Source organism: Alexandromys fortis, unplaced genomic scaffold, assembly GCF_014885135.2.
Source record: "Alexandromys fortis isolate MF-2015 unplaced genomic scaffold, M_Fortis_MF-2015_v1.1 scaffold_242, whole genome shotgun sequence".
NCBI classification, from domain to species: domain Eukaryota; kingdom Metazoa; phylum Chordata; class Mammalia; order Rodentia; family Cricetidae; genus Alexandromys; species Alexandromys fortis.
Genome location: NW_026068123.1, coordinates 1,605,322 through 1,629,382, shown reverse-complemented (window position 1 = coordinate 1,629,382; position 24,061 = coordinate 1,605,322). Strand labels below are relative to the sequence as shown.

Sequence of the window (24,061 nt, the reverse complement as noted above, 5' to 3'; positions counted from 1 at the left end):
CTCTGTCCAGGGTGGCCAAGACCCGAATCTCCCGGGCTACACTCCAGGACGGAAGCGGAAGTGACACCGACATAGCGCCCCCCTTTTTTTCTAGCGATGGCTCCGTCCTGTAGTTCGCAGTGCCTTTCTTCGCGTCTGGTCCATCTTTACTCCCTGGGAGTCGAGGAGGGGGGCGCGACGGCGGCCGTGAAGGGTCAGTGTAAGGCGTGGCTGTGTCCGCAGCCCGCGGAGAGGCCGTCGTAGGCTCGGAGCCCGGGACCGGCGGATCTGGCGTGCACCTCGCCTCTCTCCGCCGCTGCGGACGCTCTCCCGGGAAGGAACTTGCAGTCTGCTCGGCCCCCTCTGCAGAAAATCCCAATCCGCCTTCAGCCTTCCAGATTAGTCGGTCTTCCAGAACAGAACTCCGCCGCTCTGCATCGCCCTGCAGCCGCCGCCTCCTCTGCACCACCCCTGATTGTGGAGCTCGGGTGAGCACCGCGGGCTGGGGTTTGTGAAGGAATCTTACCTCGCAGAGTGTGGCTTTGTCTTTGGCATCTGTTTAATTCTGTCATATGACATTGGGGTAGAAAAAGTGCTCTTAGGTGTCTAGCAGTAACATTTCTGTTTGGGGTGAGTGTGAATGTTTATTTTTCTTTTCTTTTCTTTTTTTCTTTCTTTTTCTTTTTTTCTCCCCGCTGAACGGGAACTCGCTGTGTGCAGTGTACACCGGGTTGGCCTCGAACTCGTGAAGATCCGCCTACCTCTGCCTCGTAGTGCTGGGATTAAAGGCGTGCGCCACCACGCCCCCCTGAATATTTATTTCTTTAGTCATTCCTTTTCTTTTTTTCTTCCTTTTCCTTGCCTTTCTTTATTCTCTTTTCTTTCTCTCTTTACCTCTTCTCCTCTTGACTTTACTACTCATAAAACTGCTCATTCAGTGAGCTACACATTGAATATTTTGTACATAAGTGTATAGATACAGTGGGACTATGACTTTCTGCTGGTGAAAATGAGAATACTGCTCTCTTCACCTGAAGCTGAAGGCCTTTGCATCCTTAATTTCAGGAACTAACCCTGGCTCAGAGGTCATAGAACGATTTTCAGGAGTTGGTTCTCTTTCCACCATCTCTGGTGCTAGAGGTAAAACTTGGGTTTTCTGGCTTTGTCTTACTCACTGATCCAAATCCGTGGCTTCTGTTTGTTCTTTGAAATAGGGTGTCTTGTAACCCAGGCTGGCCTCAACCTTGCTATGTAGTTGAGGCTGACCCTGAACTTCTGATCCTCCAGCCTTTACCTCCCAGTTGTTGGGATTTCTAGTGTGTAGCACCATGCCTGGCTCTGTGGTAATATTTGAAGAGTCTCACATTCTTTAGGAAAGTCATACATTTTGCTATTTCTAATTGAAGGCTCATGGGATGTTTAAAAATGCCTGTGTTTCCTCCTTTCTCTTTTTCCCACGTGCTCCATAACTCCAGAAGAAAGATCTGTAAGCTGTGGTAAGAGCTCCTATGAGCACTGTATTCTCCTTGGCTGTCCGGGCAGCGTTACTCAGTTCTTCTCTAGTAACTGTGTGTCTGTGGTTATCCCGTGATGTGCTAGTTGTGAGCCACAACTGTTTCTCAAAAGCAGACGTGTTGATCTTTAAAAGAGGGCATGGTGCCTGGAGTGTGTGTGGCTCAGGGATAGCGAACTTACTTGGCAGGCAGGAGGCTCTGAGTCTAGCCTCCGGCAGCAGATTTACAAAAGGCCAAGGATTGTGCTAAAGTACCAAGAAGGCTAAGGTGTTGCCTGACTTCTGGCACTTGGACATCTTTTGGATCTGCTGAAGGATTCAGATCAGTCACTTGAAAACCTTGTATTATATGCTTTAAGATTTTTAATTATTCTTCTTGTATACATGTGTATGTGATGGGTGTGGCTTGGCACAGAGCAACTTTGTGGGGTCCATTCTTTTCGTAGGTTCTGAAGATTGAATTCAGGTCTCCAGGCTTCTATGGCAAGCTCCTTTGCCTGCTGAGTCCCCTTCTACTATAGCTGTCGTAACTTGTTCTGGCATGCGCGTGAAGCTGGAGGCCGTATAGGTGCTCCAAACTCAAGTATCTGTTAAGTGTTATGTCTTGTTTTGGTTGGCATAAGGAGCAATAACCTAAATGAAATCTTCAAATGAATGCTTTGCTTGACAACAGCACTGGACCTTTAGAAAACATCACCACTAAGTCTCCCACACTTTAAACTTCTTTTAAAAAAAAAAATATTTATTTATTTATTTAGGATGTATACAATATTCTGTCTGTGTGTATGCCTGCAGGCCAGAAGAGGGCACCAGACCCCATTACAGATGGCTGTGAGCCACCATGTAGTTGCAGGGAATTGAACTCAGGACCTTTGGAAGAGCAGGCAATGCTCTTAACCTCTGAGCCATCTCTTCAGCCCCTCACTTTAAACTTCTTTTAGTGTACTGTCATATTTGTGCCTGTGTGAAAAGACGTCACAGCAGACATTTGGAGGTTAGAGGACGCCTTGCAGTTCCCCCTACTATTTTGAATCCTGGGGATTGAACTCTGTCAGCAGGCAAGCAAGTACCTCTGTCTGCTGAGCTATCTCCCTAGCCTGCCTCCCACTCTTTCATGGGTAAGGGAGAAGTGGGTAATGTGGTATCATCTTTTATTTTTGAATAAGGTCTCCTCCTGTAACTGTATATGTGGCTTATTTTTTTACTCTATTACTTTTTAATATTTTATTATTTTACTCCTTTAATCTATGACTGTACTCTTTCTTTTCTCTGTCCTAAGCCTATGTACATTTACCCAACACTGTCCCATTCAGAGATCTTTTTTGTCTGAATCTCTTATTGTGTATCTGTAATCATTTTCTAACCAGGAGAGTTTTGTTTTGCTTTGTTTTTTTTTTTAAATGCTAAGGAGGCATGGCTAGCAATAATGCTGCAGCTTTGTCTGTTGGCTCCACCCTGTCCAGTATGGTAGAGGTGTGTTCACTGCCTCTGCGAGCCATGCTCCAGGGACACAGAGGGTCTATATCACCATTAAGCTACTTGTAGCACTCTGCTCAGAAACCCCATTTAAATGCTCTGTTGTAGCAGGACCTCCCAGAAGAGCCAGAGCCATTGGTGCCACCAGTATGAACCAGCAAGCTGTCTCTGAGAAAAGCTGCACGTCTGATTACAGCCAGCAAACAGAGCCTATCTGAAAAATTGTGGCTACCACAAGTTCCAATTGACTCCCATTTTTGTGGGTCTAGAAGTAATTTTTACAAGCTTTGTTAGGCTTTATGTGGAAGTACGTTGCCAAATGTTAGGCACCATTATGTAAACAGACAGAGACTGCACTTTCATTTCCTGGCTGCCCAGATACGAATAATCACACAAAAGCTATATTAATTACAACACTCTTTAACCAATGGCTCAGGCATATTCCTAGCTAGCGTTTATATCTTAAACTAACCCATTTCTAGTCATCTGTGTATAACCACAAGGCTGTGGCTTACCAGTAAGTTTCTGACAACTTTCTTGTTCAGCAGCTACATGGTGTCTCCTCAGCTCCTCCTACTCTCTCTGTCTCTGTTCAGATTTCCTGTCTGGCTTTACTCTGCTAAGCCTTTGGCCAAAACAGCTTTATTCATCAATCAATAAAAACAACACATATACAGAAGGACTTCCTATATTAGTAGACCAGGATAACCTCAAACTCATGGAGATCCACCTGCCTCTGCCTCCCAATTACTGGGATTATAGGTATGCACCACCACTGTCTGGCTTTATTTTTAGCTTTTTGAGAGTTTCTACACTTGAGTCAGGTGGTGGTGACCCATGCCTTTAATCCCAGCACTTGGGAAGCAGGGCCAGGAGGATCTCTGAGTTTGAGGTTAGCTTGGTCTACAGAGCAAGTTCCAGGACAGCCAGGGCTACACAGAGAAACTTTATCTCGAAAAACCAGAGAGAGAAAGATTGATTGATTGATTCTCCACATTGATTGATTGATTGATTGATTGATCCTCCACATTGATTCCCGTAGTGGCTATACCAGTTTGTAATCCCACCAACATTGAAGGAAGGTTCCTTTTCCCCCACACTCTATTCATCATTTGTTGTCGGTTGAACTTTGCCATCAAAGTTGTTCTGGTTTTCTTTTCCCCAGTTGCTAGAGATAATAAACATTTTTTTAGACTTTATTTGTTTGCTTTTCTTTTGAGAACTGTTCAGGTCCCAGGCTCATATTTTGAATGGGTCATTTGTTGCTTCTTTTGTTTTCCTTCTTTCTTTCTTTCTTTCTTTCTTTCTTTCTTTCTTTCTTTCTTTCTTTCTTCCTTCCTTTCTTTCTTCTTAGCTCTTTATATATTCAGGGAATTAATCCTATGTCAAATGTACAGTGGGCAAAGATTCTTCCCCTTTCTGTGGGCTTCGTCTTTACACAGCTGATTGTTTCTTTAGCTGCACAGAAGTCTTTCAGCTTTGGTAATTGTTAAGGTTAATTCCTGGGTAGATGGAGTACTATTCAGGAGGTCCTTCCCTACACCTGCATCATTAGGGTAATGCCTGTGTTTTCTCCTGGCTGTTTCATTATCTCAGGTTTCAGGTTTAGGTCTTTGATCCATTCGGAGTTAGTTTTTGTGCAAGGTGGTACATACGGGTCTAATTTTGTGCTTCTACATGTGGACATTAAATTTTCCCAGCGCCTCGTGTTGAAGATGTCCCTTTGTTCAGCTTATGTTTATCTATCATTGTCAAATATTAAGTGGCTGAAGTTATGTGCACTCATATTTGGATCTTTGATTTTCCCCTATTGGTCTACATGTCTTTTTTTCAATATAATTTATTTATTTTTATTTCATGTACATTGGTGTTTTGCCTGCAGGTATGTCTGATGAGGACATCAGATCTCCTGGAACAAGAATTATAGATGGCTGTGAGCAGCCATGTGGGTGCTGGGAATTGAACCTGGGTCCTTAGGAAGAGCAGCCGGTGCTCTTAACATCTGAGCCATCTCTAGGCCTACTGCACATCTGTTTTTGTGCCAGTACCATATTGTTTTTATGACTGTTGACTCTGTAATATATTTTAAGATCTAGAATAGTAATCCTTCCAGTGTTCTTCTTCTTCAGGATTGTTTGGCTATCCTGGATCTTTGGTGGTTCCATATAAATTTTAAGATAGTTTTTCCTTCTATTTCTGTGAAGAATGAGGAGGGGATTCATCGGTTTTTGAGACAGGATCTTGATACATAGGTCCAGTTGGCTTGGAACTTGTAGGAATCTTTCTGCCTCAACCTCCCGAGTGTGTAGGCTACTACCTTTGCTTCTATCACAAAAACCTCCACTTTATATGCCAGACATCTAATTGAAGGGACTCTGCCAGCCAAGAATGTCTATATTCTAATGATGTGGGAGTCCCCTCTGTGTGCTGTCATTACCATTAATGAATAAAGAAACTTAGGTAGGCAGGGAAGACAGAACTGAATTCTGGGAGAAAGAAGGGTGGAGCCAGAGGGACGCCATGGATCCGATGCTGGAGATAGACATGCTAGACTTTTGCTGGTAGGCCACGACCTCGTGGTGATACACAGATTAATGGAGATGGGTTAAATTAATATGTAAGAGTTAGCCAATAAGAAGTTAGAGCTAATGAGCCAAGCAGCATTTTAATTAATACAGTTTCTGTGTGATTATTTCGGTTCTGGGCAGCCTGGACAAACAAGCTGTTCCTTGCAACATTCTAGTTACAAATGTAGAAAGTAGGAAAATAGCCACAGGATTGGCCTGCTCTTCAGTTAGTCCATCTGTGAGCTAAGACTTGTTAAAGGTGAACTGGAGCCTGGCAGTATAGCTCAGCAGTAGAGTGCCTGCCTAGTATGGACAGGACTCTGAGTATTATATCGAAAAATAGCAACAACAACAAACAAACACCAGTTAACTGGGGCACCACAAAATTATAAAGTTTAGGTTGGTATGTCAGTTCTTGAGAGGCGAGGGAGGTGGATCTCTGCAAGTCTGAGGCTAGCCTGGTCTACATCTCAAATTCTAGGTTAGTCTTAAACAACTAACAAAGCAAACTTCCTTTAGAAACATTAACTTCAGCTAGGTGTGGTGTGCATATTTGTAATTCTAACACTTGGGATGTGGAAACAGGAGGATCAAGACTTAAAAGTCATTCTTAGTCTTATATCAAGTTCAAGGTCAGCCTGGCTACTAAGATTTTTGTCTCAAAAAAAAATAAATTCTGACTTCACAGAAGTGATCGGTAGTACTTGTGGAAGTCATAAATATGTTGTACAGTACAGGTCTCAGGTGTACTTCTGATCCTGTTGAGACACAAATAGGAAGGCCAGGCATGGCTGCACATACCTTTAGTCCCAGCACTTGGAAAACTGAGGCAGGAGAATCTCTAGTTCAGCCTTAGACAACAAAACACGACAGAAGATCCGAACTTTGCAACACTTCCTGCTTTCGTTGGAACAGTTACTTGCAGTGTCTAAACCTGTTTCTCCACTAGGTCTACTGTGATTGGCTGGTAGGGTAATTAAATAGGTTTATCTAGGACCAGCAAAATGATTCAGCAAGTAAAGGCATTTGCCCCAAGCCACATGACTCCAAGTCCCCCAAATCCATATAAATAGAAGGAAAGAATCAACTAAATTATTCTCTGACCTCCACCTGTGCAAGGTGGACACGCCTCTATACACGAAATAAAATCTAATTAGTTTTAAAAAATACTAGTCAACTGGTTCATATAAATATATACTGCATATTCACACATTAGTCTTTAGTAAATGACAGAGTTGTTAGTAATACTCCTATTACAAGGTACACTGTCTATAGTAGCTTTCACTTACCTCGTATGTGGAAAGGGAGCTCATGTATGGTAATGAACTATTGCTTCTTGATGATTGGTTGGAACAGGCTCCTAATAGCCCCGAATGAAGTGTAGAGTTTCACCATCCCTTGAGATGCCTAAGGAGGTGGCCTTAGCATGCAAAAGGAACATCTGTGCAATTCCACCTTCGGGATGCCAACTCCTGATGTGTTCCATGTCTAGACCTGTTGTTCCTTTTCAGAGGATCTAATCTAAGTCCCCTGAACAATAAAGATTCCTATGATTATGATCCAGGCCTGGACAGTCACACTGCCCTGCTGAGTTTACTTTAGTTTAGTTCACTAACCACTTCAAAGGTTAGTGAATGGTCATGTTAACTTTCTGTCACTGGGATAAAATGCCTGGCACTGGCGCTGGAGCTGGGATCCGCTGGTAGATCAGTTGCCCAGCATGCCCAAGACCCTGGATTCATCCAGCACCCTCTAAGCCAGGTATGGTGGTTCACATCTGTAATTCCATCACTTGAGAGGTACGGTAGGAAGATTAGGAATTCAAGTTTATCCCTGGCTACATATCAAGCTGAAGGCTAGCCTAGACTACATGAGACCTTGTCTCAAAACAGAGAAAAACTTGACACCAGCATCGTATAAGGAAAAGAGTTTATTGCTCTGGCTTTCAGAGGCTTTGGTCCAGGTTCACTTGGCCCTGTTTCTGAGCCCTTGGTAAGGCAGAAGGTCATGATGGAAAAGGTACTGTGAGAGTTACTCACCCCATGGCAGACAGGAAGCAGAAACACAACATGAGCTACCGTGCAGAAAACAGCATCTTTTCTTCGGAAACACATCCTCAGTGGCCTACTTCCTCTGTCTAGGTCCCACACCATAAATTCTGCTACCTTGTAATAGCCCATTATGTTATGTGGCCCATAACTTAATCAGTTGGTGATGGATCTCTCATGATTCAGTCTCCTACCAAAGGAGGTACACACTGCTGTATTACCAATCTGTCAACACGTGAATTTGTGAGATCATTTCGATACCCAAACCATGACAGTGCAGATTCTAAGTCTGGCTCTTGGTGTGTGTATTTTGATAAGTACTATATAATCCTCATAAGATATATTACTATGGGAAAATAAGGTGTCACCTCTCCGACTTGAAGTTCTCTTCCCTATAAAATGAGACATTTTCCTAGTGGGTAGCATGGTTCATCCGCTTGTTTCCAGTTCTAGGTGACATAGGACTGCTTTGGCATCATGTTTGTGTATATGGGTGAGTTTTCTCAGGTGTGCAGGATTACATGGGTTTCATATTAGGGCTGTGTACTGGTTATTGTTCATAATCAACAGGTTCTAGCATCACCTAGGGGGCAGATCTCTGGGCACACACTGTCTAGATTAGGGCGGCCTCTGAGAAGGTCTGTGAGACTTACCTTGATTGGGTTACTTTATGGGGAAGAACCATCGGAACGTTGGCAAGGATCCTGGGCTGTCTGTAATGGACAGTGAGCCGAGCAATGCATTCATTGCTTCTCTGCTTCCTGATTGTGGCTGTGATGTGAGCAGCTGCTTGAAGCTCCTTTCTTTTCCCACCGTGATGGACTGGGCCCTGGGGCTGTGAGCCAGAATTGGCATCTCCTCCTTCAGTTTGCTTTGTCAGAGGATTCTACCACAGCCACAGGAGAGGCAACTACGGTAGACAGGATGATGTCAAGGATGTCAAGGCGTACAAGATTTAAGGCCGCTCTGCATCCTCATGTCTTCTGTCTTTTTCCAGGAACTCTTTGTCAGGGACTCAGACTCTGTTCTTGAAGAAAAGATAAAGGTAGAGAAGATGGTGGCTGATTGTCTGACCAATTGTTACCAGGTATGTAGGACTGTGTCTCACCCCACCTTGTTGTCCCCCCTTCTTCAGGGTGGGCTTACGTCCAGAGTCTAAAACAAGTAGAAGCCCCCTCAAGAGCTGAGTACCTGGCTGAATTTCTAAGAGAGTGGGGACTCTGATAGGGTTGATGTAATACCTAAAACTCATTCCAGATTCAATAATTACTAATTAATCTTTGCACATTAATTAGGTCCAGTTCAGTTATTCTGACAGATGATAAGGAAGATCTAGTGTCTGTCCTTTTTTTTTTTTTTTTGGAGTATTTGTCTATTACTGTTAAGGTAATATATGTAGTGTGCTGAGAAATATATTTTAAGGAATTGAGAGAAGGGCTTCTACTTCTAGTCTGATTGTGGCGAGGTCTGCTCACCTGTCAGAAGGGTCATTAATTGTAAATGTCTGGAGCAGATCAACAAGTTGAGTGTAGATGTGGGCAGGGGTATTGGGGCCACCAAGTCCTGGGGCAGTCAATGGACGCTCTCAGATCCGTGTGGATATTAGGTCTCGCTTCACTGGAGAGAACATTGGTACACATGTTATTGTTTACTCAATATCTCTCTCGCTTTCTCTTTCTCTCTCTCTTAATCTCTGTGTGTGTGTGTGTGTGGTGTGGTGTGGCGTGTGTGTGTGTGTGTGTGTGTGTATGTATGATTTAGGTCTCGGTGACTTTTGATGATGTGGCTGTGGACTTCACCCAAGAAGAATGGATTTTATTGGATCAGGCTCACAGAGACCTCTACAGAGAGGTGATGCTGGAGAACTACCAGAACCTGGCCTCAGCAGGTAGGACTGCCACCACTCCTTATGGCTTCTCAGGGAGGAGAAGGATGGCATATCCTGGGTGTGCTGCAGGATCAAAATGCAAGGGGAAGTACAGACACACAATCTTTGTCCTGAGTCTGTCTGTGGGAGATAAGATCCAAGAGTCCCATTGGATGCCTAAAACTGTAGGTGAAACTGAACTGTATGTACAGTTGAGCTAATACTTTGAGTTTCTTTTTCTTTTTTTTAATATTTATTTATTATGTATACAATATTCTGTCTGTGTGTATGTCTGCAGGCCAGAAGAGGGTACCAGATCTCATTACAGATGGTTGTGAGCCACCATGTGGTTGCCGGGAATTGAACTCAGGACCTTTGGAAGAGCAGGCAATGCTCTTAACCACTGAGCCATCTCTCCAGCCCCCGAGTTCCTTTTTCTTGATTTCACACATTGGAGATTTAATTTTTGGAAGCAAGATTTCATTGTAGTTAAGGTTGACCTTGTCCTGATCTTCTTGTCTCCACTTTCCAAGTGCTGGGATCATAGATACTTACCATAACATCTGACTGGAAACTTCTTGAGAGTAGATATGAATTAGCATTAGGCTGGAGAGATGGCTCAGCAGTTCAAAGCACTTGTTGCTCTTGCAAAGGACCCAGGCTTGGTTCCCTGCTCCCAGGTAGCAGCTCACAACCTTGAGCTGCTGTAAATTCAGTTCCAGATTGGCTGCCTCTTCGGGCCTCGGGGGATTGTGTACACATACTACACATATACGTGAAAGCAAAATACCCAAATAAGAAATAAAACTTCTGAGCCAAGTGTGGTGGCACACGGCTTTAATCCCAGCACTCAGAAGCAGAGGCAGAAAGATCTCTGTGAGTTTGAGGCTAATCTGGTCTAGAGCTACTTCCAGGACAGCCAGGGCTGTTACACAGAGAAGTCCTATCTTGAAAAATCAAAAAGAAAAAAGGAAAAAGAAAAGAAAAAGAAAGAAGGAAGGAAGGAAAGAAAGAAAGAAAGAAAGAAAGAAAGAAAGGAAGAAAGAAAGAAAGAAAGAAAGAAGAAAGACGAAAGAAAACTCCTAAGAATAAATATTAGCAACCCTAACATAGAGGTTTCCCTCCCACATTTTACAACTTCTCCTTGGCCTGATCTGAATTGCCATCGAGACTACTGTTGTCTTTGAGGCCATTAGTAACGTGAGAGCCACATGAGCATAAGTGTGGCCATGCTGCTTTTTGTTTGTTTTGAGGTGGATTCTCACTGTGGCTGACCTGGAACTCTAACTCAAGCTGCCTCTGCCTCCCAAGGTTTGTGCCACCTTGCCTGGCAGGTGCTGCTGTGGTGCAACAGGCAAGCTACTCAGAAAGATACTGAATGGCGTGGAGCAGGCAGCAGGCTCAGTGTGGCTGTGGCAAAGGGTGATTTGCGTTCAGGGCAGAACAGAAGAGTGGTGTGAGATTCTGTGATGCTACTCAGAATGACGTGCGATGATGGGTCTTCTCTGGAAATTTATATTTAATATTTCCAGGACAGGGGGTAGTGTGTAACTAACCACAGACAGTAAAAGCATGAATAAGTGGGGTTTGCTATGTCTTTTCATTTTCTGTTGTGGTTCTCAAAATGCTGTGCCAGATGAATGACGTCACTACCAATCACCCTGTGAGGAATACAATCATTGACTGGACATAGTGGTGCTAGCTCTAATCCCAGAACTTGGGAGGCAGAGACAGATGTGTCTTGGTGCGTTTAAGGTCAGCCTAGTCTATATAGTGAGTTCCAGGACAGCTAGAACTCACAGTGAGACCCTGTCTCAAATAAATAAATATTTAAAAGTCAAATTTATTGAGTTGGGTGTTCTGTGCTAGTCCCTGTGTTTAATTCTCAGCACTGCGCCCCCAAAAAGAAAAGTGAGAACGAGAAAGAAAAATATAGAAATGTTGTCATTCCTGGATGGAGGTGGGTGGTCCTTGGACTTCCCACAGGTCCGGGAACCCTGATTGCTCTTCGGAGGGAGGGAGGGGGTTTGATCGGGGGAGGGGGAGGGAAATGGGAGGCGGTGGCGGGGAGGAGGCAGAAATCTTTAATAAATAAATAAATTAAAAATTAAAAAAAAGAAAAAAAAAGAAATGTCATTCTCTTCCTTTGATATACTGAGTCAAAAAAGAGTACATCCTACTTATAGAATCTGATGCTCTGTAGCCTGCTGTTTGGAAGTAAAATTATCTTTGTTTCACTTTGCTTTCTATTTGACCTGAAGTGTTAGTGTTTTCTTAGAGTGTACATAATCATCAACTGTGGTGTCAGTTCAGCGGTAATCAGGGCATAGAAGAGGCAGCATTTGCTTGTTAACCTCTCTGAAATAACTGCCCTGGTTTCATTAGAAGCATAGCTTCATGGCTGGCATGATGGCACACACCTTAAATCAAAGTACTCAGGAGGAAGACAGACAGCTTTTTATGAGTTTGAGGCCATCCTGGTTTACATATCATGTTCCAGGACTACATAGTGATACCCTGTCCAAAAAACAGAAACAGAAACCCAAACAGCTCCTGAATTATGCTGACTTTTGTACTCTTTTGCATGAACTTCCTCCATGAATGCACTTGGCCATGTATCAGGATGCGAGGTCATCAAACCCAGTCTGATCTCCTGGCTGGAAGAAGAGGATTTGCATAGAGAAGATCTGCAAGGTGAGTGCTTGTGAAGAATGTGTTAAGAATTAAATGGGAAGTCTTTTTAAGATGCACCTGATGGCTTTAAGTGTGGGCCATGCACCTGAAAGGGCACAGAACCCTTTATTTCATAGGCTCTTACTTTTTGCCTTCTCAGATGTTCCTGTAGTTTTGCGAAATGACCTATTGTGTTTGGTGTTTATTGTTGTTGTTTATATTCTTTGCTCAGATCTTTGCTACTTTGCAGCCCTAATAGTACAGTTCTTGTTTGCCATGAGTTTTAATTTTCAAAGAGTCAGTTTGAAATAAACCATTTAAAGCTCGCATCCTTAGTGTAGTCAATTTATTGACCTGGTCAAAATGATCACACTTTTCTTTTTTCTTAGCCAGGTTCAGTAGAAACAGTCAAAAAAGCCCTATGTCATTTAACTTTGTGACTGTTTGTTTGTTTGTTTGTTTGTTTGTTTTGGCTAACTCTTCATTTTGTTTTTCTGTTTACTTCCAGAATGGGAAATGCCACTTGGCACCAAAGAGTCAACACTGCGTCAGTTTTTGGGGGGACAGACTCCCAGTGGAATACAACCAGTAAGACTGACTAAAGATATTTGTTATTTCCTTCATTCCTAGGCGCTTGTGAATTCCCTTGTAGAAAGCCAAATAGCATGCACTCAGGAGAGAGCAGCAGTATATCTAAGAAACATTTTGAATATAATGAATTTTTGGGTGACCCAAACTGATCATAAAACCTATTCTTTTAAAAAACAAACAAACAAACCTATTCTTTAAGAGATCCCTCTGGCCAAGATGGCTCAGTGGGTAAAGTCTGACAACATGAGCTTGATCCACAGAACCCGCATGGTAGGAGGAGAAAAGGGGCTCTCCCGGTGTCCCCTTACCTCTTTATGCATATGGCAGTGTGCATACATATGCATACGTATGGATGGCCTGGTGTTCACTCTCTAGACGATGAAGACCTAAAATTCCAACTCAGTGAAGTCTGCATCTGTCACCCAGCATAACAGAGAGAGATCCCACAAGTTCATGGCCCCACATGTGTAACTAGATACTAGCTTTTAAGGCAATTTGTTTATATCTTAACAATTATTTTGAGCTTATATCAAATGGCAACTACTGTTGCATCTTTGTATTTGAAAGGAAGCAGAAATTCTAAAGATGCTATTAAAAAGTTGAACATACTTTATCATTCGTTCATAGCAACAGGAGAGAACAGTGTTGGTGATGTTAACCAGGAGAGTTCTTATTTACCACACTCAGGAAAGATTGGGAATTTTGTAGAAAATCAGCACAAATGATAAAAATAAGAGAAGTGATATTCACCCTACCAAGAAAAATGTCTTAGGATCTAGATCAAAACTTGGAGTGATAGAGTCCTCCTCAGTACTGATTCCTGCACATATATTACTGATTTCTGAGAATCTTAAAATAATTTCGTTAATATGCTCGGGCAAAGCCAAGCATGGTGGTTCACACCTTTAATCTGAGTACTCGGGAGGCAAAGTCGGATGGATCTCTGAGTTTGAGGCTAACCCGGTCTATTTAATAGAGAGGCACCTTCTCAATTAAAAAAAAAAAAAGAAGAACAAAAGGCCAGGGGTCAGGTGTGGTGGCACATACCTTCCTTTAAGTCCACCATACAGAAGGCAGAGGCAAGTGGAGCTCTGTGAGTTTAAAGCCAGCCTTCTCTACACATTGAGCTTCAGGCCAGCTGTGGCTACATAGTAAGAACCTGTCTCAAAAACAAAACTACCAAAAGACTAAGGCATCTTTCCAAATTAAAACCGATGGTTCTAGACTTTAGGATAAGAGTCTTGCATATAGTCAAAATGGCAAAAATCATCATCTTTCTGCCTTCACTTAAGTGGAGTCCTTCAGTGAGTCTGAAAATTTCTCTAACGATAAGTCATCCCTTTATCAACAGGTCAGAAGCCACAGTGCAAGAGAACTCTGTTACTATGTACAGTGTGGAGAGATCTTCAGTGAGCATTCATATTTCAAGACAGAAGTGAAAACTCACAGCACTTGCTACACTGAACATCTTACTCACTCGGGTCAGGACGCCTCTGTTCAAATGCACACCATCAAAACGTATCCGTGTAAGATCTGTGGAAGAGCCTTTGGACGTTCTTCAAATCTTAATAGACACTTACGAAGTCACACCGGAGAAAAACCCTATGAATGTAAGGAATGTGGGAAAGCCTTCACTACCTACTCGAGGCTAGTGGAACATTTTAGAACTCATACTGGAGAGAAACCATATAAATGCAAGGATTGTGGGAAAGCCTTTGCTAAGCGCTCAGGCCTTATAACACATATATCAACTCATGCTTCAGAAAAACCCTTTGCGTGTAAAGAGTGTGGGAAGGCCTTTGCTTCCTCCCCACGCCTTAGTCAACATGTAAGAATTCACAGTGGAGAGAGACCTTACATATGTAAGGAGTGTGGAAGAGCCTTCCTGACTTCCTCGTACCTACGGAACCACATAGGAAGAACTCACAGTGGAGAGAGGCCCTATATATGTGGGGAATGTGGGAAAGCCTTTCATTCTTACTCGAATCTCCGTAGACATGTGAGAACTCACAGTGGAGAGAGACCCTATATATGCAAGGAGTGTGGAAAAGCCTTCCTCAATTCCTCATACCTACATAACCATATAAGAAAAACTCACAGTGGAGAGATGCCTCATATATGTGGGGAATGTGGGAAAGTCTTCCATGCTTCCTCATACCTGCGTAGGCACTTGAGAACGCACAGTGGAGAGAGACCGTGCATATGTAAGGAGTGTGGGAAAGCCTTCCTCAACTCCTCGTACTTACGCAAACATCTAACCATTCATACTGGAGACAAGCCCTACGAGTGTAAAGAATGTGGGAAAGCCTACCGTAGGTACAATCTGCTGCATGACCATTTAAAAACCCACACGGTGGAAAAACCATTTGAATGTGATGTATGTGGGAAGTCCTTTCAGTATTTTTCGTACCTTACTAAACACATTCGTATTCACACCGGAACAAAACCCTATAAGTGTAAGTATTGTGGCAAAGATTTCACTACTTCCTCAAGCCGAACTGAACATATCCGAACTCACACTGGGGAGAGGCCCTATGAGTGTACGGAATGTGAGAAAACCTTCACTTCATCCTCGAACCTCATCCATCATGGAAAAATCCACACTAGAGAGAAACCTTTCGCTGAGAATGTAGGGAAGGCTACAGCAGATTTCACCTACTAACCGAACACTAGTACCTCATGGTGAATAGAATCACTTCAGGTAGGAAGAATGTCAAATATCCTTAGTCCCTTGTATCTTGATTTCATCAGACTGGAACTTACCCTATTAAGAAACCAGTGTGGAACAGCCCCAATTATGACAGTTTACTTTGGAAACATAAAAGAACCCATACTCAAGATGCCCCATGAATTAAGGAAAGAAATACTAAAGCCCACATTATTTCCTAGGAACTTATTAAACATGTGAGACTTTGCAGTAAAGGGAAATACACTGATATAAGACATACAGAAGGCTGTAGTCCTGCTAAGTACTTTTAATTCATTAGTTCCAGCAGTTGAGAAAACTTTTTGAAAGTAAGGAATGTTAGAAAGTCACATAAACTTAATCCTCAGTGTTTAGTAAAAATCATAATTCATACCCAAGAGAAGTCAGCTATCTGGAAATTCTGTCTGTGTGCCCTGAAATGTGGGATTGCTGGCAGCAGTAAGGCCTGTTGGATGCTGCTGTTTATTTTGAACTTTCGATGTCTGTCCTGATAGCCCTAGAGTGATATGTTTTCTTTCCTCTAAGCAACACCGTTTCATCTTGGTTGTTACAACTTCTGGGTAGCAAGCTGGTGATAAGACTTGTGGAATATAAACATTGTTTTAGTGTAGATTCTCTAGTTGGCTTATACTATTAAACATGCTAGCTTATAATAACTTCCAGCAACTGCATTTCATAATACGGTTCTCATGGTCTTTAGAATGTCCTTGTTCTTTCACAACTTTTAGGTAAAAGGTGATATAAATAAATAGCTAAGCAAACAGACTAGCAAAGCTTTTTACCCGAACACATTAGGCTGTGAATCTATAGATGGCTCAGTCTTCAGTGAGGCCAGAGCCCTTGTGACCTTGCACATCTCACACTGAACACTGCAGCCCTGGGGACCAAGCCATCGGTATGTGAATTTCAGATACAATCATAATACAATCCCTCCCAGGTTCTGGTAAGTCCTCAAGATTACAAATAGCTCAAGTGCTTGGGAGCATGTATTTTATAGTCATTTTAAATTCGTGGTGGTTTTCTATGTGTGTGTGTGTGTGTGGTGGGAATGGAATAGGTGTACGTGTTACAGTGCACATATGGAGATCAGAAGACAGTTTGCAGGAATCTGCTCAATTCTTCCACCATGTGGGTCCCAGGGATAGAACTCAGGCTGTCAGGCACAGCTTGGCAAGCACCTTTCCTCACTGAGCCATCGCACCGGCCCACAGTTTTCATATTCAAAGCAATCAGAGGCTGAAGAGGTGGCCGTGTGGTTCAGAATACTTGCTGCTAGTCCAGAGGACCAGAGTTCTGTTCCCAGCACTCACACTGAGATGTTCACAACTGCCTGTAACTGGAGCCCCAGGGGATCAGGCTCCTTCTTGTGGTCCCTGGATACTCATGTGCAAGTACACATACAGACACATGAATAATGAAGTCTTTGTAAAAAGAAAATCAATCTAGAGTCCTGAACCCTATTCTTCTCTGGGAACACACCCAACCTATATGTCCCATATCCTAAATCAGTCTAGATCAAAGAAAGCTGAAGAGAAATAGAGACATCGTCTATATTCTTACTCATTAGATTTATTCAAAATGATTGATCTTAAAAAATTTTTTCCAGCCATACTTTTTCTTCTTGGTGGAAATTTCAGTAATATTGTGCCTAATACTTCTTTGCTTGCTTACATCCTCGCCTCCTTCACTCTGTTTTTGCCTCTATAGGTCTGGATGGTGTGTCATTCTGCGCCCTTGCTCAGTGCAATGCATAAGAAACTTCAGTTAATCAGGCACCAGTATGGCTTCTCATAGATGCTCATGGCAACCATCTCTTCATAGTTGATATTCTCTGTGTTGTTTGGTGTGCTTTGGGCAGTGCCTGGGGTATAGCTGCCACTCTACTGCACTTTTGTTGTTGTTTTGGTTTGTTTTTCAAGACAGGTTTCACCGTTTAGCGCTGGCTATGCTGGAACTCCCTTTGTAGTCCAGGCTGGCCTCGAACTCACAGAGATCCACCTGCCTCTGCCTCCTGAGTGCTGGGATTAAAGGCGTGCACCACTACCGCCCAGCATCGTGCATTTTGATTTTGTGGAAGGCAACACTTTCATGGTTTATAACAGAAGACAACTTGCAGTAGGCAGTTCCACCATACGCATTCCAGGGATCCAGCTCAGATGTTGTCATGCTAAGCAGCACATGTCCTTGCTGAGCCATCTTGCTGTTCCCTTTATGTTTTTAATTTAAGACTTAGACAACTTGAATTACTTCATAATTGTAGGGTTTTGTTTTGTTTTCTATTTGGTTGGGTTTTTTGTTGTTGTTTGGTTCTCTTTCTTGTTATTGACAGTCAATCTACGACTGAGCTATGTCCCTAGCTCCACATTTCCCCACCACACACCCTTCTTCTTTCTTTCTTTCTTTCTTTCTTTCTTTCTTTCTTTCTTTCTTTTTTTTTTTTGGTTTTTCAAGACAAGGTTTTGCTGTAGTTTTAGAGCCTGTCCTGGAACTAGCTGGCCTCAAACTCACAGAGCTTCTCCTGCCTCTGCCTCCCGAGTGCTGGGATTAAAGGCGTCATGTGCCACCACTGCCTAGCCACACACACCTTTCTGATAATATGGTCTTGCTCTGTAGTCCATCCAGACTGTCCTGGAACTCATTTTGTCTACTGTCAGCCTCCAATGTGCAAGGAGTAAACCACATCATTTAAAATTTTGGAGGTGCAGTGGGGGGTGCTGTAGGAGTTTCCATCTTAGAGGTTTTTATTCTTGTGGTCATATATTTTTTCCTATTTTCTAATTAAAAATAGATATTTTGGGGGGCTGGAGAGATGGCTCAGAGGTTAAGAACACTGGCTGTTCTTCCAGAGGTCCTGAGTTCAATTCCCAGCAACCACATGGTTGCTCACAACCATCTGTAATGAGATCTGGTGCCCTCTTCTGGCCTTCAAGCATACACACAGAAAGAATATTGTATACATAATTAATAAATCTTTAAAAAAAGAAAATAGATATTTCTCATACATTATATTCTAATTAAGGTTTTCCTCCCCCAACTCTTCCCAGATCCTCCCCCTCCTTCCCTCTCACTCAGATAGAGGTAGTGGCATGTGCCTTTAATCTCAGTACTCAGGATCTTTGTGAGTTTGAGACCAGCCTAGTCTACGTAACGAGTTTCAGGACAAATTTACATATTGGGACCCTGTCTCAAACTAAACAACCCCCTCAAAGGCACTAAGAAGTAACAGTAAAATAAGATGTAAGCAAACCAACATTCAGAAGAGAAGGAGCTAAAGAAAGGCACAAGAAGCAGATGCAGAGCAACACACCCACACACATAGAAAGCCATACAAACACAAAGTTGGGAACCAATATATATGCAGAGAGCTTTAAGATGGGACAAAAACTACCCTCCAATAGTGCCATTGGGTTTTGTGTTGGCCATCTACTGCTGGGCATGGAGCCTGCCCTTAAGAGTGTTTTGTTTGCCCAGTGGGACTCCATTGGAGAGAACTATTTCTTCCTTTGGCGTGGTTATCAATTGGAAACAGCTTCTGTTTTAGAGATGGGGGCCTGTGTCCACTTAGCCTTTCACCACTGGACAGATGCAGTCTGGTTTAGACCTATGCAGGCCCTGTGCATGCTGCCACAGTCTCTGGTTTATGTGTGTGTCAGTCCTGCTGTGTTTAGAAGGCCTTGATTCCTTAGTGTTCTTCAGTCCCCCAGGGGAGGTATTTGATGGAGACATTCCATTTAGGACTGAGTATTCCAGGGTCTCTCCCTCTCCGCACATTCTCCAGTTGTGGGTCTCTGTGTTTGCTTCCATCAGCTGTGTGATCTCTGATGATGACTGAGCAAGATACTGATCTTTAAGTATGACAGAATGTTGCTAGGAGTCGTTTTATTGCTACATTCCTTTTGCAGAACAGTAGAATTTGGTCTTCATGCAAGTCCATGGTCTATCTAATCTCAAGTTCTTGGCCACCTGAGCAGTGTTGGGGATGGATTCCATCTCATGGAGGAGGCCTTCAATCTAGTCAGATAGTGGTTGACTAGTTCCACAAGCTTTGTCTGCTATTATACCAGTGTACATTGCCAAAGGTCACCATTGTAGACTCAAGTGTTTATAGCTGGGTTGGTGGTTACCTTTCTGCTTTGGTAGGATGCAGAGTTACCTTCCAGTACCAGGAAACTAGTCAGTAGGAATGAGGGCTCTAAGTAGGCACCAGCTCAACTTCACTATGTTCGATGAGTTATATAGATGTTTTCAGCAACAAAGCTGAAACCATCTGTTTCTCGAGAGCAAACAATAGCTTTGGCAATAGTCTGGGTTGTTTGGGGTTTCCATGAAGCCATTGGCAACAACTTGATTAGATGTTCCCCATTCTCAGAGCTTGAAGTTTCATTTAGTGACAAGAGATTTCGAGTTACAACTTTGTCTCCCCAGTTATTTGGTGATTCCATTCATGTATATGAAGATAAGATGTGTGTGTGTGTGTGTGTGTGTGTGTGTGTGTGTACACAGAGAGATGTGAAGATAAGATAGGGAGTTTCTACTGTATTAGTTTTCTATATGACCTCTCAAATTGCCATTAGTTTTAGCTGTCTGTTTAGTTTGGGTTTCTTTAGCTGTGAAGAGACACCCTGACCACGGCAACTCTTAAAAAGGAAAACAGTTCATTGGGTGGCTTACAGTTCAGAGGTTCAGGTCATTATCATCATGGTTGGACATGGCAGTGTGCAGCTAGATAAGACACAGTGTTGGATAAGGAACTGAGAAGTCTGTATCTTTGATCCACAGGCAACAGGAAGTGAACTGTCTCACTGGGCATGGCTTGAGCATATATGAGACCTCAAAGTCCGCCTCCACAGTGACACACTTCCTCTAATAAGGCCATATCTACTCCAATAAGTCACACCTTCGAACTGTGCCACTCCCTTTCGGGGCCATCTCTTTCAAAACACCGGTCTCTCCCCATATTCCCCCCTTTACCCTGTTCTCCCTGTTCGATCTCCCCGTTCCAGTTGCCTCCTTCCATCTATAACTATCTATCCTATTTTCCTTCCCATAGAGACCCTTGCGTTGTCCCCCTCACTAGTCCTTTCCTTCATACTTAACCTCTCTGGGTCTTCGGATTGTAGCTTGGTTTATTTAACAGGCAATGTCCATATATAAGATAACACATACCTTATTTATCTTTCTGGGTCTGGGTTACTTCAGGACGATTCACCTGCCAATTTCATGATTTCATGTTTATTTTTTATTGTTGTTTTATTTTTAGCAGCTGAGTAATATTTCATTGTGTAAGTGTTCCATATTTTCTTTATCACAGTCTTCTGTGGAGGAACATCTAAGTTGTTTCTAATTTCTGGTGATTATGAATAGGGCAGCAGTGAACATGGATGAGCAAGTGTCTCTGTAGAAGGGTGTAGATACAGGCTTCTGAGATATGTCCAAGATTGCTGTAGCTGGATCTTGAGGTCCTTCTGTTCCCAGCTCTTGGGGAACTGCCACACTGATTTCCATGAGGCAGTACAAGTTTGCATGTGATAGTATCTTAAGGGTTTCTTAATTTGGGTATCCCAAATTTCTCCAACTATTTCTGTGATTTCAGAAGTTTTCTTGATAACTTTAAATGTGTCCTATTGTAATGCCTTTTATACATTGTTTTAAAAGAGTTTGAGGTTTTATGTTTTTTTTTTTTTGAGGCAGTCTCTTATTTGACAGGGTACCCCAGGATGTCTCAAACTCACTATGGAGCTCAGGATGACACTGAAATTGTAATCTTCCTGATTCTACTTTCTTTTTTTTTTTTTTTTTTTTTTTTTTGAGACAGGGTTTTTCTGTAGCTTTTTGGTTCCTGTTCTGGAACTAGCTCTTGTAGACCAGGCTGGCCTCGAACTCACAGAGATTCACCTGCCTCTGCCTCCCAAGTGCTGGGATTAAAGGCGTGCGCCACCACCGCCCAGCTTCTACTTTCATTTTTTAAAAGATTTTTTAAAGTTCTTTTTTTGGGGGGGTGGAGCAGGCATAATGGTGCACATCTTTAATCACTGTACTTGGGAGGCAAAAGCAGGTAGATCTCTGGTGAGTTCAAGGCTAGCCTAGTACAGATAAAGTTACATAGTGAAACTCTGTCTTAAAAAATGAAACAACAGGTACTAGAGAAATGGCTCAGTGGTTAAGATCACTGACTGTTCTTCCACAGGACCTGGGTTCAGTTCCCAGCACCCACATGGAAGCTTACAACTGTCTATAATCCAGGATCCAACACCCTCACACATACATACAAGCAAATTCCAATAAAATAAAATAATAAATTTTAATTTTTTAAAAGTATGTATATGTGTGCCATCTGTGTGTGGGTGGGTACAGGTGCAACAGAGGCCTGAGGTGTTAGATCCCATGGAGCTGGTGTTACAGGCAGTTCTGAACTGCCCAGTATGGGTGCTGAGAACAGAACTTGGGTCCTTTGCAGGAGCGGTGCATGCTTTTAACTGCTGGACCATCTCTCTAGCTCCTGCTTTCTCTTTCTAAATGCTGGGATTACAGGGGTCTACCCATACACTTGTGTGCATTGTAGTTTCAATTTTGATACTTAGTCTACTGATGACAGAATTTATGTCTAATCTTCTTTTTCTCCCTATAGGCATAAAATAGAGTACTTCCATTTAGACAAAAGCATTGAAGGGGATGTTTGGGGCTTTTGTTGTTGTTGTTGTTGTTGTTATCTTGTTTGTTTGTTTGTTTGTTTTTGCTTTTAGAGACAGAGTTTCTCTGTGTAACCCTGGATGTCCTGGAACTCACTCTGTAGACCAGCCTGGTCTCAAACTCAGAGCTCCGCCTGCTTCTGCCTCCCAAGTGCTGGGATTAAAGGCGTGTGCCACCATAACCCGGCTGAACGGGGATGTTTTAATGCCCAGTGAGAAAGACATGTCTTCCCCCTGTCATTTTACATGTTCCTGACCTTTAGGTAGTTTTTAGCCATGAGACACACTGGACCCTTAGAACACCACTTTTCATACAGTCCAGCCTCAAGGACGGATACAAATGGTACCAAAGAGGCATTTTGTAGAAAGAACGGAAGCTGGGAGGTGATCGGATGGGTAAGATTGCGTTTCTGCAAGCATAAGCACCTGAGCTTGGATCTCAGCACATGCATCAAATGCTGAGTGTGGCTGTGCACACCGTTCACCCCAGCACTGGAGATGGAGTAGGTGAACTTTCAATTCAGGGCGGAAACCCTGTCTCCAGGGAAAGAGCTCATCACGCTTGGCCTGCTTTGCTCTCGCATGTGCATACATACACACTCATGTCAGCTGCACCGCACAGGAAGAGAAAATGTGTAAATTATTATATGAAACAGTGGGTTTTAGGCCAGCAAGATCGCTCAATAGGTAAAGGTGTTCTCCTTGAAGCCTGTTGACTAGCAGTCAATCTCTAAGACCTACATAGTGGAAAAATAGAACCAATGTCCTCCAGGAGTCCCCTGACTTCCACACGTGCTTCCCCACCTTGGGGGAAAAAAGGTAACAAATGATGGGTTTCACTGGGATATTTTCATACATATACATCATATGTTTTGCTCATATTTACTGTCATTTCCCTGTCTGGTCCTCCCATCTCCCACGCTACTGGTTCCTTTCTCTTTACAAAATACTGCCTTTAAAGGCTTTGAGGCCGGGCGATGGTGGCGCACGCCTTTAATCCCAGCACTCGGGGGCAGAGGCAGGCGGATCTCTGTGAGTTCGAGACCAGCCTGGTCTACAGAGCTAGTTCCAGGACAGGCTCCAAAGCCACAGAGAAACCCTGTCTCGAAAAACCAAAAAAAAAAAAAAGGCTTTGAAATTAGAACCCACAGAATGTTCCCTAAACTTGCATACTCCAGGATGGCCTAGTGGGTAAAGATGCTTGAACTGAGTTCAACTCTTGGACCCACGTGATGGTGGAAGAGAACTGTCATGGCAACAGTGCACCTGCCATCACCTCCCCCCAATAAATGTCATTTTAAAAATGAAGGGAACTTGCATGCTGCACCAAGTTTTGTGAGTTGCCTGATGAAACAGGTATGGATAGTCCTCATAGGATTTAAGCAGCCAGAATGAGTCCGGTATGGTGAAGGGTACCTGTAATCTCAGCAGTCAAGCAAGTGAGGCAGGATGGTTACAATTTTCTGGCTGGCCTGAACTAGATCATGAAACTCTCTTTCCATGAGGGGAAAAGGGTCTTAATGAACTTAAAACATGAATCAGAAGAAAAGTAAGCCCAAATACAACGATGAAATTGTGGAATCTAAGATCAATTTTTGTCCTTGTTTTTTTTTTTTCAGAAAGCATCTAATATATAATATAGCTTTGGCTAGCCTCAACCTCAGTGCCATGGAGGATGAGCTTCTGATCCTCCTCTAGCTTCTCCCAGAGTTTCAGCCATGCTAGGCAAGCACCCTATCAGCTGTGCTACACCCCCAACCCTAAGTGTGCATGCTTTTATTTATTTGAGGAGGGGAGCTCAGTCTTACTGTTTGCTAAGCTGCCCTTGAACTCCCAAGCTAACCTGATCTATCAGTTTCTTGATTATTTGGAATATGTATGCACATCGACATTTAATCTCTGAAAAGGAATTCAGGGCTCTACATCATGCCATACCTATAATACTATAATG

At 42.9% G+C, this 24,061-nt stretch overlaps 2 protein-coding genes across 2 annotated transcripts in view; one reads left to right on the top strand and one right to left on the bottom strand.

Annotated features, from left to right (window-relative positions):
* The window catches only part of LOC126490539 (uncharacterized), a 30,562-nt gene extending 28,527 nt beyond the window's left edge, over positions 1 to 2,035 (bottom strand). Inside the window, exons 1-2 of the mRNA XM_050125518.1 lie at positions 1,990 to 2,035; positions 1 to 534 (exon numbers count right to left, since the gene is read on the bottom strand). Of these exons, the coding sequence (XP_049981475.1) occupies positions 1 to 534; positions 1,990 to 2,035 (580 nt within the window). The remainder of the gene's footprint in view (positions 535 to 1,989) is intronic.
* Positions 101 to 21,148, top strand: LOC126490504 (zinc finger protein OZF-like). Its single transcript, XM_050125462.1, has 6 exons — positions 101 to 467; positions 8,581 to 8,670; positions 9,345 to 9,471; positions 12,073 to 12,144; positions 12,632 to 12,711; positions 14,066 to 21,148. The coding sequence occupies exons 2-6, from the start codon at positions 8,638 to 8,640 to the stop codon at positions 15,374 to 15,376; spliced, it is 1,623 nt and encodes a 540-aa protein (XP_049981419.1). The 5' UTR covers positions 101 to 467; positions 8,581 to 8,637; the 3' UTR covers positions 15,377 to 21,148.
* The last annotated feature ends 2,913 nt before the right edge of the window (positions 21,149 to 24,061 follow it).

Bases quoted from the DNA above. Each gene is read 5' to 3' on its own strand.
- LOC126490504 (XM_050125462.1), top strand. From the start codon at position 8,638: ATGGTGGCTGATTGTCTGACCAATTGTTACCAG. The intron at 9,472-12,072 runs GTAGGACTGCCA...GCCATGTATCAG, and splicing joins CCAGAACCTGGCCTCAGCAG to GATGCGAGGTCATCAAACCC. The intron at 12,712-14,065 runs GTAAGACTGACT...CTTTATCAACAG, and splicing joins CTCCCAGTGGAATACAACCA to GTCAGAAGCCACAGTGCAAG.